Raw genomic sequence first — 14,286 nt, forward strand, 5'->3', positions numbered from 1 at the left:
CAGGGAAACCCTAAGAACACTTTCCTAGGAGTAAACCCCATTAAATAGGCCTGAATAGGATTCTGACTAGACCTGCTTAGGGACTGTAGACTTGCTCTTGGTGAGCAATCCTGTCTGCTTGGAAATAAATCTCTTTTATTCAGTGAGGCATTCTTGCTGGAAAGTATCTTAGTCTAATAACTTTCTGTCATTACCAAAATTCCTAGTTGGGCGAATTATATTAAAGAATTCATAGTCCTTCATTAAGTTTAATTAAGTTTCCATTCTCCTTCTTGGTTAAGATGAATTTCTTTATTAGGCATTTTGCTGTGTTTTAAAAATAGAACTAATCCATCTTTGATTTCTCATATTTGGTTTCTGACTGAACAATTTATAAGTTGAAACCAAGTCTTTAAAAGTGAGTTGTGAAGCATATTTTGGCTTCTTTCATTCTGGTTTAGCAAAAGATATATGTAAACTGAGGCTAGGTAGAGAGAGAACATTGAAAATTGAAGTGTAGAGAGAAGCATGTATATGACACCGCTGCCTACTGTCTTAACTGCTCAAAGACAATATCTAGAGTCTTGAAAAGCCCTGATTGTAAGTTACAGAAATACACCAGTAGAAAATAATACATTTCGAGTCTCAACTCTTAAAATGGGCTAGATCCCACCTAATATTTATGTGAGGAAGCGGGCAATTTTTACTGATCAACCAATCCCACTGCAGACCTCCAATTTCCCCTTTATTATGTTTCTGGGGGTCCTTCATCTCCCAATAACAGCATTTCAGGGGTGGTAGTAGGAAGAGAAAAGTGAGAACGTGATTTTCAGCAGGATTCAAACAAATGCATTTAAGCAATTTTCCCACCATGAGAATACAAGTAGAGCCTGCTGGATATGACCAGTGGTTCACCTAGACCAGCATACTGTTTTGCACAGGAGTTGACTTTGTTGTCAAGGGTCAATGGTGCTTTTGGATTTAAGGACAAGAAACACACGTCTTGAAGGAAAACAGCTTTATTAAATCCCTTTGGCAATTTATAGAAAGGAACAAGTACAGAACACAGAATGCTTACATCCGTATACTGCTGTTGGGAACCTCAAGAAACAACAACAGGCAGACCCCTGATTTGGATCAGTTGTACAGCGCTGCTTCTGCAGTTCAGCATGATCAGAGGTTCTTCAGTGGATGGGTTCTCTGAGACTTATACAGAAGCTACATGGCCTTGGAAAGGCCATGAAGCTAACTGACTTTGGAAAGGCATGATGTATTCAAAGCCATGATGTATTCAAAGCCAACTGATAAGCAGTAAGTTGCAGGAGTCCAATATGAAGAGTGCTACAATCCTCTCTAAAAAACCCATATCAGATGCATAAGGTTAACTCATCAACCACCCACTACCAAATGCAGTAACAGGACACTGTGATTAGATCAGATAAATATTAAAGTGAAAAACATTTTCAAGGGAAAAACATGTTGCCAAAACGATGATCATCTCTAATGGCCTGAAGAGCAATCTGGGCACAAGATGGAGGCACTGTGGCACATCAAACCTGACTCCTCAAGTTCACAATAGTCTTCCACATGTACTACTACACCAACCAAACGGAGCATGCAGGCCAAGACCTTCCCCTGGTGCTGCCTCTTAACACTAGCATTTAGAAGTTTGCTTCCTCTGTAGATGGATGTTCCTTTTATTCACCACGGCTAGTAGACGTTGATGGGCCTTTCCTCTATGAATCTGTCTTAACCTCTTTAAAGCCATTTATGCTTGTGCCCATCACTACATCCAGTGGCAGTAAATTCCACAGATTAATTACTCATTGAGTAACGTATTTCCTTTTGTCTGTCCTGAACCTATTTCCCAACAACTTCATTGGGTGTGCCTGAGTTCTAGTGTTGTGGGAGAAGGAGAAAAAGTTATCTCTGCCCCTTTCTCTACCCCATATATAATTTTATAACCAAAAGCTAACTGACCAAAAGCTATAACCAAAAGCTATGAGCTAACTGGTGCTCCCACTTTTATTTGGATATGATCCATAATATCCTTTAAATAACTATATATTAAAAAGTAAGATAGCTATTTATTTAGTTAATTAGTTATCGTCCACATTTCTCATTGATATCCAAGATAGATTACACAGTGCAAGTGCAATACAATACAGTCAACAGTTAGGACATTCACCGAGCAAATGCAATAATGAAAATCAGTTAGGACATTCAGTAAAACAGATACAATAGGGTACAGTAGCAGAAAATTTTAAAATAAGCATAAAGTTGAGGATAGAGATGAAATCTTACTGAAACAACTCATAACTAATTTACATGGAAAGTTAAGCAACATGGAAACTCCTTAGGGGCACATATCTACATCAGCATATAGTATCTAATAGCATAGCATAAAATCCTTATCTCTACCAAAGCATCCCTCTGAGCTATTTCTTATGACACAGCACTATAATCTGGGTAGAAAGCCATGTTGGTGACACTTATGCTTAATTAGATTTCTTTACAATCCCCTAATATTTTTTCTGAGTAATTAATTTTAATAAGACCAGATCAGGGTTTATCTAGTTTTTTCTTCACCACAATTGAAAATAACTCTGAAAAGAACTAGGAGAGTGGTAATGCAAATATTATTATACAAACTATTACTATATAATAGTTTCTTTATCACACTTGTAATTCTGAACTTCTTCTTAGAGTATGGATCAAAAAATCTGCACAAGGGGGACCAGGTACAGAAAGGGAAGATGTAGAAAAGCCTCAAAAGTTTTTTTAAAAAACGGAGAGGAATGTTAAACCCCACCCCAAAACCAAAAGAGATGCATGCACCAGCAGAGACATCACAGCTTTAAAAAATGCTAGCCAGGGTCTTGCAAGGTCACAGTCAGGATTATGGGGTTGCTTAGCAACCATATGCAACCAGACATTTTTTAAAAGGGGAGGGGTGAGGGGAAGGGAAGAAAACAGCAGTAATGGGAGGGTTGGGGTGGAGACAGCAGTGATGGGAGGAAGGAGAGCTACAGGAGTGGACCCTGGGTGGTTGTCATTTCCCTTACCCTAAAATTCCTTGATAGTCCTTCTCTTTTTTTACAATATTTATAAAATAAAACAGTAATCAAAAGAAAAATTACTTTGTAGGTCATTTATTGCAACATTTTCCAATCACAACAGTCCTGCATCCAGTAATGTTTGTTAGGTACCATTAAAATCGGTAGGGGAAAATAGATCATACAATTTCTCTTCCTTCCTCAGTTGCAGATTTAGATTTCCTAGAGTGTATACTCACCATAAAAATATAAAACATGAACTAAGTGATATAGCCCATAGGTATTAGATGTGAATAATAGTTGAAGAAGTAGAAATGGGCACGAACCGAAATATGAACCAAAGTTCAGCACAAACCAGGCCGGTTCATGGTTCATGAACTGGTGGTTCGTCAGAGCCCATTTCTGACAAACCACCACAAACTTTAAGCTGGTTCGTTTGGTTTATCAATCGGTTTCCTAGGCAACAGGGGATGGACTTCCTGCTGACCCAGAAGTGGCCTTCTGTGGGCCTGGAAGTGACCTTATGCTGACCCGGAAATGATGATTTGCTGACCTGGATGTGACGTTTTCATGAACCAAACGAACCGGTTCGAGAACCAGGGCATGTTCATGAAAGTTCATGGTTCGTGGTTCGTGAAATGTGATGAACCACAAACCACACAGTTTGTTTTTTTCCCAGTTCGTGCCCATCTCTATTGAAGAGTAATCTGTAAGATCTCTGAGTTACATTGAAATAAAATGGTTAGGAATTCTAATCAAGCCGTCAGAGAAGTTTTATGAGTAATAAACAAAGGAACTGTTGGAGCATAGTGGTCAAATGGTCAGGCTATAAATCAGCACTCTGCTGGTTTGAATCCCAGGGTAAACCACTTCTCTCTGCCCCAGTTCCCCAGGTGTTGTGGGGTTAATAACAACACTGACTATGTTCACCACTCTGAGTAAGACGCTAATCTGTCAGAGGAAATTCCTACATATTGAGCAGTGCACTAAGTAGCATAAGCAGGTGGGACTGAAGAGGATGAAGAAGGTGATTGGATCATGCCTGAAATATTAATAAGATCTATTCACCTAATACCCGATTGCAAGATGGCCAATAATTATTAATACTGTACATAACTGAATTAACCTAAATCAGAGCCAAAATATTATGACCAAGTATTGGGATGAAAGTACTTTTTGTTATGCAATTAGTATTACTTGTAGGATACCTTCTCTAATGGTTTCTTGCCTGATGATGCCAGTCAGGGCTCAGCTTGTGTAAGGATAACCACAGAATTTGAACAAGGATTTCATGCAATGAAGGAAACGATAGAAATCTCACTCTTCTTCCCCAGTGCATGCATTCCTAACTGAAAGGAGTGTGACAAGCAATGTTGATATAAAGATGGAAGCTATGGAGCTTGAAGGATTCTAGATACAGAGTAGAATGATAACACATTCCCTCACATGGGTCATGAGGAGAAGACTAATATGCGACCAGAGTCTCAGAGTGTTAAACCAAATTGAGAGTGCTTGAACACAACAACAAACACTTCAATGCAAGATGTATGGAGTGAAACTGATAGAATGGATAGGAGAGGAGAAATGCAAGTTTTCAAGTATGTACTGATGTAGATGCAAACCATAGCATCTGAGACTAGAGCGAGAGATAAAGAGGATGTATGGCAGGATAGATAATTTAACTTACATAATAAATTTATAAACAAAAGGCTAATTGCAGTAAAGCAAGTGACGAAGCAGGTTATAGTTTTCCATAAATTGAACATTTTAAAAAAAGTTAACTAATCGCATGTCATGGAATGCCTTGGTGAAAATTAATCCTGCTTGCAGCCCTACAATTTCAAGTTTCTAACTCTTCCTCATAAGCAAACATTTTTACAAACATCTTAACATCAGTGTTTTTATTTGTAAACATTTATCTACACATAATTACTATACTTAAGCATTATTTCCTAAATTGTGATCATAGTAATCATAGCTCTCAAGAAACCCAGTTGTAAGTGTACAGCCCATTCCTACATGACAACAGATGTGTGTTTTTAAAAGAAATAATACCTCAACTGATAATAAAACATCTAAAATTGGACTTATATGTATGTGAGTAATATCAGATTTTGTAGTAGTGAAGGGGCTTGGTTTCATCTGAACATAAGAAGCTGCCAAATATTGGGTCAGACCATTGGTCTGTCAGGGTTAGTATTGTGTGCTCCAGGCCCTGCGGTATAGGTTTTTCACCTCACCTCCTACCTTGTCCTTTTTAATTGGTGTCTCTTGGCCTTGAACCTGGGACCTTCTGCTTGCAAAGCAGATGTTCTACCACTGAGCCCCCCCCCATCTGTGAATCCTTACTACACAGTGCCAATTTCATTTAACATAGCTCGTGTAGTCTTTCTGACAGTGTTTCTAGCCTTTGGCCGACATGTAGTCTACAGAAATAAATGGCTAGCATGCAATTTTAATCTACTTTTGAGATTTGTGTCAAAATACATCAAGTGGTATCCCATGTCAGTTAAATGGGGACAGTCTGTTGCATGTAAGTCACATATAACTCCATTTTCTCTTCCATTACTCCAACATCATATAGTGGCTTTGCAAGCACCACTATTCAAAAGTCTTTGTAATGGACAAACACCACATGTATGCTTAGATAGGCAGAAAACATTGGCGAACAGATGATGAATCGTTCTAGAAGCTAATAGAAGTAAGTGAGGAGAAATCCATGAAGATAGCCAAAATTGGACAGGGAGGCATTTTGTCTGAAATACTTAGTAATTAAAATAAAATTGTACACTTCCTCTCTCTCTCTGTCTCACACACACACACACACACCCACACACCAGTTCCTATAAATTTTGGTACAGGAAGATATACACAATGAAATGCCTATTTTGGATAAGGAGGGTGTTACTATAGTAATTATTGTGAGGATTTTTTTAATCCATTATGTACTGCAATAAGAAGTGCTTGTCGTATGAGGAAGCCTGCTGCTAGTACAGAAAATGTAAAGAAAGATTCCTTAAACATCAATAGAAAATTAACATGGTAAGCTTTGTGTGTAAGTTTTTTAGTGGTGGAGACCCCAAAATACAGAAACTGAATATTATAGAATGGAAATGTTAGATGTTCTATGATTGTCCATAAAAAGCTTGTGTGAATGACGCAAGAGGAAAAATGAACTTTGTGCAGTCACCAGTATACCATGCATTTGGCAGCTTGTAATAATTTTGTGCTGTAATTGACATGAATAATAAGAAGGTGCACACGGCCTGCATTTTGTGCATGGCTAGTACTTTCTATACCCTTCCATTTTGGCATGCTGTAACAGTGCTAAATTAAACTAATATGAGAACACTATTTTTCAGATACCTTAATAGGAAATATACTTCCACAACTCTGTTTTGTTTGTGCAGTTAATGTATTATTGCCGCAGGTTTTGGTTTATTTATCTCATATGCAACAAAAATCATCCATATCATTTTGGAACAAATCATATATATTACCAGTTTGAAACATTAATGTCAAAGATTTCATTCTGTGAAATCCTTACAATGCTAGGCTAGTATGAATATTTGTACAAGCTGGGGTACCCCTGAGAAATTCCAGGAGTAAGAGAGCAATTTGAGAATCCCATCCTGTCCCCAAATCTGGTATTTCCAGATATTAACTATTTCCCTGGCTCCCTCTCTTTTTCCCCCTTTTATAGATTCTCAGGTACTCTCAATATTTTGTGCTCCTAGAAAATATGCAGTGAGTGTTTATTTTTCTTTAGGTTAATTTAGAAATTCATGTATTTTTGCATATTTCTGGAGTCCCCCAAGTATGTAGAGATTCCTACCTTGTCTGATTATAGCCTGGTTTTGCTGCTTTTGTGATTGGCAGAGGGGCAGCCATTTTAGCAACAAGCTGGGGGCCCACAAGAAATCTTGAATGGTGGGAACAATTTGGAAAGCCCACACCACCAGGATTTGATATTCTCTTAGGGGCTACACGTCTTAAGCTGTAAAAGACTAGCATAAGGAGATGCAAGAAGTTCATTGAGCTTCATGAGTTTCAATATGATCCAACTCTCTTTGTGTGCATCTTGTTTGGGCCAAAAAATTGCAGCCTGCCCCACCTAGGAAGCTATTACTGCCAGCCTCAGATTATTCACATCCCCCTGTCTTACTGTATAGATCAGGGATCCCTAATCATTTTGAGTACGTGGGCACCTTTGGAATTCTGACACAGGGTGCATGGCAAAACCACAAAATGTCTGCTTCAGAAGGCAGAGCCAACTACAAAATGCCCGGGCTCTAATAGCAACTCTTCAACATTTCAGACAAAAGCTCTGTTTAACAGGATGCCATTTAAAATGAACATATGGTTATAAATTATTTTCTTGCATGCTCACAGCTTATTTTCCATTACCCAACTGTAGTGTCAGCTGCTGCCAAACCATAATTTTTTAAAAGTCTGTACAGACAATAAGATCTCCAATGGCCAGTCAGAAGGCCTGCTGGACAAAAGCTGCATCTTGCCCTGCCCAATTTCTAAAAACACTTGGTGGGTGCCAGAAAAGATGTTGGCAGGTGCTACATTAGGCATCTCTAATATATTTATTGTTATTTATTTAAAATATTTATATGCTGCCTTTCCATCCAGGTAGGTTCCCCCAAGGTGACAAACAACAGATATTAAAAACATTAAAATAACATTTAAAATACAATAAAAACATATACACATACAAACACATACAGACAACCAGGAGGAGGACCAGTAAGGTTTTACTGGAGATATGCCAAACAAAACAAAAAGTCTTCACCTGCTGGTGGAAGACAATGACAGAGGGAAATGAGACAGACACATTTCTGGGAAGGGTGTTCCAAAGTTTCAGTGCGATGAGGTTGCCACCCATGTCTCTGGTTGCCACCCGTGCCGCCTCAGATGGTGGGGACACCCAAAGCAAGGTCTCCGAAGATTAACAAAGTGGATGGGTAGGTTCATATGAGAAAAGACAGTCCTTAAGGTATGCTGGCCCTAAGCCATATAGGGCTTTAAAGGTCAATACCAGCACCTTGAATTGGGCCCAGAGGCAAACTGGAGGTCAATGAAGATGGAACAAGACTGGAATGATATGATCCCTACGAACCACTCCAGTTGGCACTCTGGACACAGAATTCTGCGTCAGTAACAGTTTCTGGACATTCTTCAAGGGCAGCCCCACATAGAGTGCATTGCAGTAATCTCATCTAGATGTTATCAGGACATGCGTCGCAGTAGCAAGATTTTTCCTGCCCAGGAGCTGGTGAAAGGCACCCCTGGCCATTGCTACCACCTATTTATCCAACAGTAAGCCCAGTTACATGTTCATCCCCAGGCACTCCTTTAGGGGGAGTGCAACTGCCTCCAGAACACAAGATATCCCCATCCTTGGGTTGACCTCCCCACCACCACCAGTAGCTCCTCTGTTTTGTCAGGATTAAGTTTTAGTGTCTTAGTTCTCCTCCATCCCAAAACTGCCTCCAGGCACCTGTTCATGGTTTCCACAGCCTTTCTGGGATCAGTTGGAAGCAGGAGATAGAGTCATGTGTCTGAAGCCTGAAACCATTCATTCAGGAATCCCTGTTGTCCTGCCACTGTTTTTTCAGTCACCTTGCTCAGGAATGGTATTTTTGAAACTGGATGGTAGGTAGGCATCTCTCCTGTGTTGATAGTAGGTTTCTTTAGGAGTGGTTGCACCACTGTCTGCTTCAAGGCAGAGATAACCATCTCTTCTCACAGGGAGGCATGTATTGTCTCCCAGACCCAGTCCACCAGCCCCTCACTGTGGCAGATTTAAGCAGCCAGGAGGGGCAGGGGTAGTACAAACAGGTAGTAGGTCTCAAACTTGCAAGAATCCTATTGACATCCTGTCCACCATATAGATGGTGTCTGCTTGAAAAGGTGCAAGATTTCTGCCAACCCTGCAAGGCAGGACTATAACCAAGATTGGTCTATGGATATAATTGTAAGAGTGAGGCACTGTTGCACTTGTTTTGGCTTTTAGTTGATTTGGAAGACTCACTAAAATCAGGCTTGGAAACAGTGAAAGAAAATTTACAACAACCTGAATGTAACCGTGCTGCACTTTAAACCACAAAAAGCATATTGTATTTACAATATTTTAGATGCTGTGTATGCCAAAGAACTGTGTTCCTAGCTCTGATTCGGACTACAGAAAATGGATCTTGTTTGTATAGAATCAGATATTGTAATTACATCATAATTATAGCTCTAAATATTCTGTGATGCTATCAAATTAAAAAAAACATTTATATAAATATAAATATTTGCCACCCATTCTTGTGTAAGCAAGTGGATGTATTTCCAAAATGTTATCTTCTCAGAAGAGTGGTGGTACATATGTAATCATCATTCAAATCCAGGAGAGGTCTACAAAGAATAAAAATCGTCTCCACTTATTTTGTGGAAGAGGTGACTTAGAGTTATTTATTACTCTCTCATATATATGGCACCCAGTTCACTTTTGGATTTGGATTTCAAAGGTTTCTGTGTGCAGATTTCTGAGATGTGTGGAGTTGTAAATGCGGGGAGGGGGGTGCTTTCTGCAGTGTACTGGAAATGAACTTCCTAAAAGTGGTGATTCCTTTTTTTCCTAAATGCAGATTTCATCTTTGCAGTTGCACCTCTTTAGTTGTTTCAAGTTGGTTTTGCTTTGATGTCTTATCGTTACTGCTAACAAGTCTTTCTAGCTAAGTTAGACACATAGTGCTAGATAGCACTGTTGTAGTTATTCTTCAGCTGTTTGATTTCCATTTTTGTCAGACTGACAGTTTTAGTTTCAAGCCTAAAACATTTTAACCAAAAGATACTGAATTCCTTTTAGCTAATACTTCTGTTTCTCATCAGTATACAAGTGATAGTTTTCAGATACTTTCTGTGACTTGCTCTCAATTAGACATGGGCACAAACCAAAAAAAAAACCAAACTGGGAAGTTTGAGGTTCGTACAGTTTCATGGACTATGAACTTTCACGAACTTGCCCTGGTTCCCGAACCAGTCATGTGGTTTATGAAAACGTCACTTCTGGGGCAGCAGAAACTCTGCAGAATAGGGGTGTGAGCTTCTGGTTTCCCCCCTTTTAAACACCAGCCGCTTTTCAGCTGATGGGAGGGGAATCCCCATCAGCTGAAAAAAGCTGCCGGCTGTTCTGCTTCCCATGTTTGCAGAAGTTTGCTTATTCCCTTTTGGCTTTAAAAGCTAGGAAAGGGCTAAATGGCGGGTTACCCCTTCCTCCTTTGGGGTATGCACACACTCTCTTTTTTTTCCCCCAAAGGCAAGAAAGTGTAGCAACATTGTAACATTGTAGTATTACAACATTGCAACATTACTGTATTTTCCTCCTGGCTTTAAAAGCCAGGAAAGGATTAAATAGCTGATTTTCCCTTCCATCAGCTGAGGGAGGGAAAAGCAGCTATTTAATCCTTTCCTGGCTTCTAAAGCCAGGAGAAAAGTGCAGTAATGTTACAATGTTGCAATGCTACAATGTTACAACATTGCTACACTTTCTTGCCTTTGAAAAAAGAGAGAGTGTGTGTGCATACCCCAAAGGAGGAAGGGGAAACCCGCCATTTAGCCCTTTCCTGGCTTTTAAAGCCAGCAGGGAATAAGCAAACTTCTGCAAACATGGGAAGCAGAACAGATATTGAAACGCTTTAAAGTTCCAGCTGGCATTTGAAAGCAGCAACACTTTTCTTGCATGCAAGAGAACTGTTGCTCCTTTCAAATGTGAGCGCTTTTTTCAGCTCATGGGGGATCCCCCTCCCATCGGCTGAAAAGCAGTCGGGTGCACATCTCTACTGCAGAAAGCTCATGTCCAGTTGTTTAGGAAACTGATTGATTGGTGCCAAGCTGTCTGCAGTGATGAACCCAAAATGAACTAAACAAACCAGCCTAAAGTTTGTCTTGGTTCGTCAGAAATGGGCTCTGATGAACCGCTGGTTCGTGAACCACGAACCAGCCAGATTTGTGACAAATTTTGGTTCATATTTCAGTTTGTGCCCATCTCTTTTCTGAATTTATATCACATCCTTTGTTAATTATCTTGATAGATGATTGAAGCCAAATTTCTGTTGTCTAAAACAGTACAGTTCACGGATATGATACAACTTGCACAAAGCCTCTTAGCTATAGCAATTACTACCTGTTAATCTAGTTAGTAGCAAAGCCAAATTAAGGATCATGCCTGAGCTGCAAATCTACTGAGACCTTGACAGAACAGTCTTATTAAATCTATTATCCTCACACCAGGTTTGAGGGATGAAACAGCAGTTTTAACAGTATTTCCTGAATAGCAGATTCCCATCCACATTAAAAGCAGCCTCTGATATCCCTCAGCTTCAAAAACAGCTTCTGATGTAGCACTGAGCAGCTTCTATTTGGAAATCCCAGCTTTACCTGTACGTTTCTTTGAGCTGGAACCAGTGTCTAGAATCAACTTTCCATTCACTTGATCTCATCTATATTTAGAATTCTATGCAAACCGAAATGATAGTTGATTGTTTTGTTCTTTTTAAAAATCTAGTCTGTGTAGCACCATAAATATTTTGCAGTCCTATTTTCACACAAAGAATGTTGTGAGGCAATTGGAAAAGCTTTAGAAGTATGTAGGGTAAGTGGTAAGCTGATGTCTTAATACCTAACAAACTTGCAGTTAGTTTAATGCCACTGAATCATAAATACCAAATATAACAAATTTTACAATATAAGCCATCTGTACATTACAACAAAGCTCAGATAAAAATCTGGCAGAGATGAAGAATAGAGTCATAATTTCTAGTGCCGACCTGAAGCATGTGGTGATCTTACAATCTAACGTACTAAATGAATGGAGATACAGAAAGTCATCAAGATATATTAGAGCCTAAGACAGAATCTTTCCTCCATCCCTTCACCACCACCCCATGATTTAAAACAATAATATAACAGACAATTCTCTACTCTTTAGTAGTACCCTATAGTCTGTTTCTTGAAATGGACTTCATATTGCCTTATTGTAGGGCAATCCCTGCAGACATCTCTAAGTGAGTATCAGTAAGCTTTGGCCCAAAACTTACCTGGGGTGCTAATTTGTGGCCTGCAAGGGGTAGAAGGTAGAAGCACAGCAGCTGCCATTAATCAGGGCCTGGAGGCTCCCAGCAGCCTCTGTGTTGACAATGTGGCAGCCTGCAGTTCAAACACCTGGCCAGCCAACTGACAGCAGGCTGACTGGGCTTGCATTAGGGGGCTACCCTGCTAGCAAACCTGGAGAACGAGTTTTCCTTCTGGTCCACTGGCTGGGAGGGTAGTTATGGAGCCAGCCAGAATTCCAGCACTTGGCTCCTGAACTGGCCTGTGTTTTCTGTCTCTTTGCCCTCACCCCTTGACCCCCCCCCTGATGCAGGGCTCACAAGCTGATGTATCTCTTCAATCAAAGGGGCTCTGTGAGCCCAAAAGTCATGTAGAGGATGTTCGATTTGAATCATCCTGAAAAGTCAATACAAAACTGTAAATAATTCATATTTTGGTGGCGCAACTATATCTATAAGAAGCTGGAGAAAGGTGACTGTGCCAGTTGAAATCAATGGACTTAGAAGGGTGTATCTACTTAGGATTGCACCATAATTGTCCTAATGGTATCAAAAATCTTGGAGACATGAAAAACCATGTCCAGTCATCAAACTGGAAAGTAGTATTGTGAAGCCTTTTGCAAGATTTTTTTTGTCACTACTATTATGTTATTGTTTTCTTCTTAATATCAGGAAGAAGAACTGGAGGCCCAGATTTCATTTCTCCAAGGACAACTGAATGAATTGGAGGCCATGTGCAAATATTGTGCAAAGATGATGAACACACATCTGGGTAAAAGGATTTCTCGATGTTAAAACATTGTGGGGCTGGATCCTACAGATCCATTCTACTAACTCCTCCCTTCTTTTCTTTTTTTTACTTTCCAAAACTACTTCTTGACAAACAACAAAATATAAATCCAACTTTACATTTTTTAAAAAAAACAATGACTGTCTTCAACTAAGCAAACAAATCCCTTTCTCTATTAAAGCTATTTAAAGATATCCAATTTAATCCCACGTTTATAGCTGTCACTTGCTGACACGCCATTCATGTTTTCATTTTTAGTACATCATAGATTTTTATCAGCCATTCCTTTCAGTTGGTACAGAGTTGGTTTTGCAGTGTCTTGCATACACTATGTGTGCAGATGTTAACAAATATAAGATTGCATCTTTGAATAGCTATGGCACTATTTGTACATAATTTAAAAGAAATATTTCTGTTTTAATGGTATTCATATATTTCAAATTCCTTCAACCACATTTTGTATCATTTCCCAAAAACTTTTAGCCCTACATCAGGTTTATTACATATGAATGCGATTAGCTCTATTTGAAGTATATTTACCAACATTCACCTGATAACTGCCTTTTCATTTTTGATAATCTCCAGAGCAATGAACACCAATGATTTACATTTTAAAATAGGTCTCCTTAATAGAAAAGGTTATTGAAAAAGATAGTCGTATTATATATATAAAATTCCATATCTAATCTGTTTGACTAACTGCATATCCTAAATCCTTGTAGATCGTATGTATGTATGTATGTATGTATGTATGTATGTATGTAATTAATAGTCTGACTTTCTCACAGAGACTCAAGGCGGATTACACAGTATGAGATTAATACAATCAGTATCAAGTACATTTCAATACAGTATCAAAGACATTTCCATAAACAATGCCATAGGGTAAATAGATACAAGTTTAAAAGACATAGTATTAGCAAGAATCCAATACAGAGTAGAAAAAATACTGAAGGAGAACGTAATCAGTTCTAGAGCACGGGACTCTAATCTGGAGAGCCGGGTTTGATTCCCCACTCCTCCACAAAGCCAGCTGGGTGACCTTGGGCGAGTCACAGTTCTCTTGAGCTCTCTTAGCCCCACCCACCTCACAGGGTGATTGTTGTGGGGTAATAATAACACTTTGTAAACCGCTCTGAGTGGGCATTAAGTTGTCCTGAAGGGCGGTATATAAATCGAATGTTATTATGTTATTATTAACATTAGACAATATGGTGGTACAGGAGTATGTATTTAAAGCAGCAGATAATATGTAAGGCAATATAGTGATGAAGTCTATGGTCCCTAACTCATTAGAGAAGCATCTGAGACCCCCATCCCTACAATACCCCATCCCATCTGTCTTTAGCAATTT

At 39.2% G+C, this 14,286-nt stretch overlaps 1 protein-coding gene across 8 annotated transcripts in view; it reads left to right on the forward strand.

Moving 5' to 3' along the window:
* The window catches only part of TBC1D5 (TBC1 domain family member 5), a 452,638-nt gene that overhangs the window by 414,417 nt on the left and 23,935 nt on the right, over positions 1–14,286 (forward strand). For all 8 annotated transcript variants that reach the window (XM_054991058.1, XM_054991057.1, XM_054991065.1 and 5 more), the window contains one exon: positions 12,815–12,914. In XM_054991058.1, the coding sequence (XP_054847033.1) occupies positions 12,815–12,914 (100 nt within the window). The remainder of the gene's footprint in view (positions 1–12,814; positions 12,915–14,286) is intronic.

This window comes from Eublepharis macularius, chromosome 11, assembly GCF_028583425.1.
Source record: "Eublepharis macularius isolate TG4126 chromosome 11, MPM_Emac_v1.0, whole genome shotgun sequence".
Lineage (NCBI taxonomy): Eukaryota > Metazoa > Chordata > Lepidosauria > Squamata > Eublepharidae > Eublepharis > Eublepharis macularius.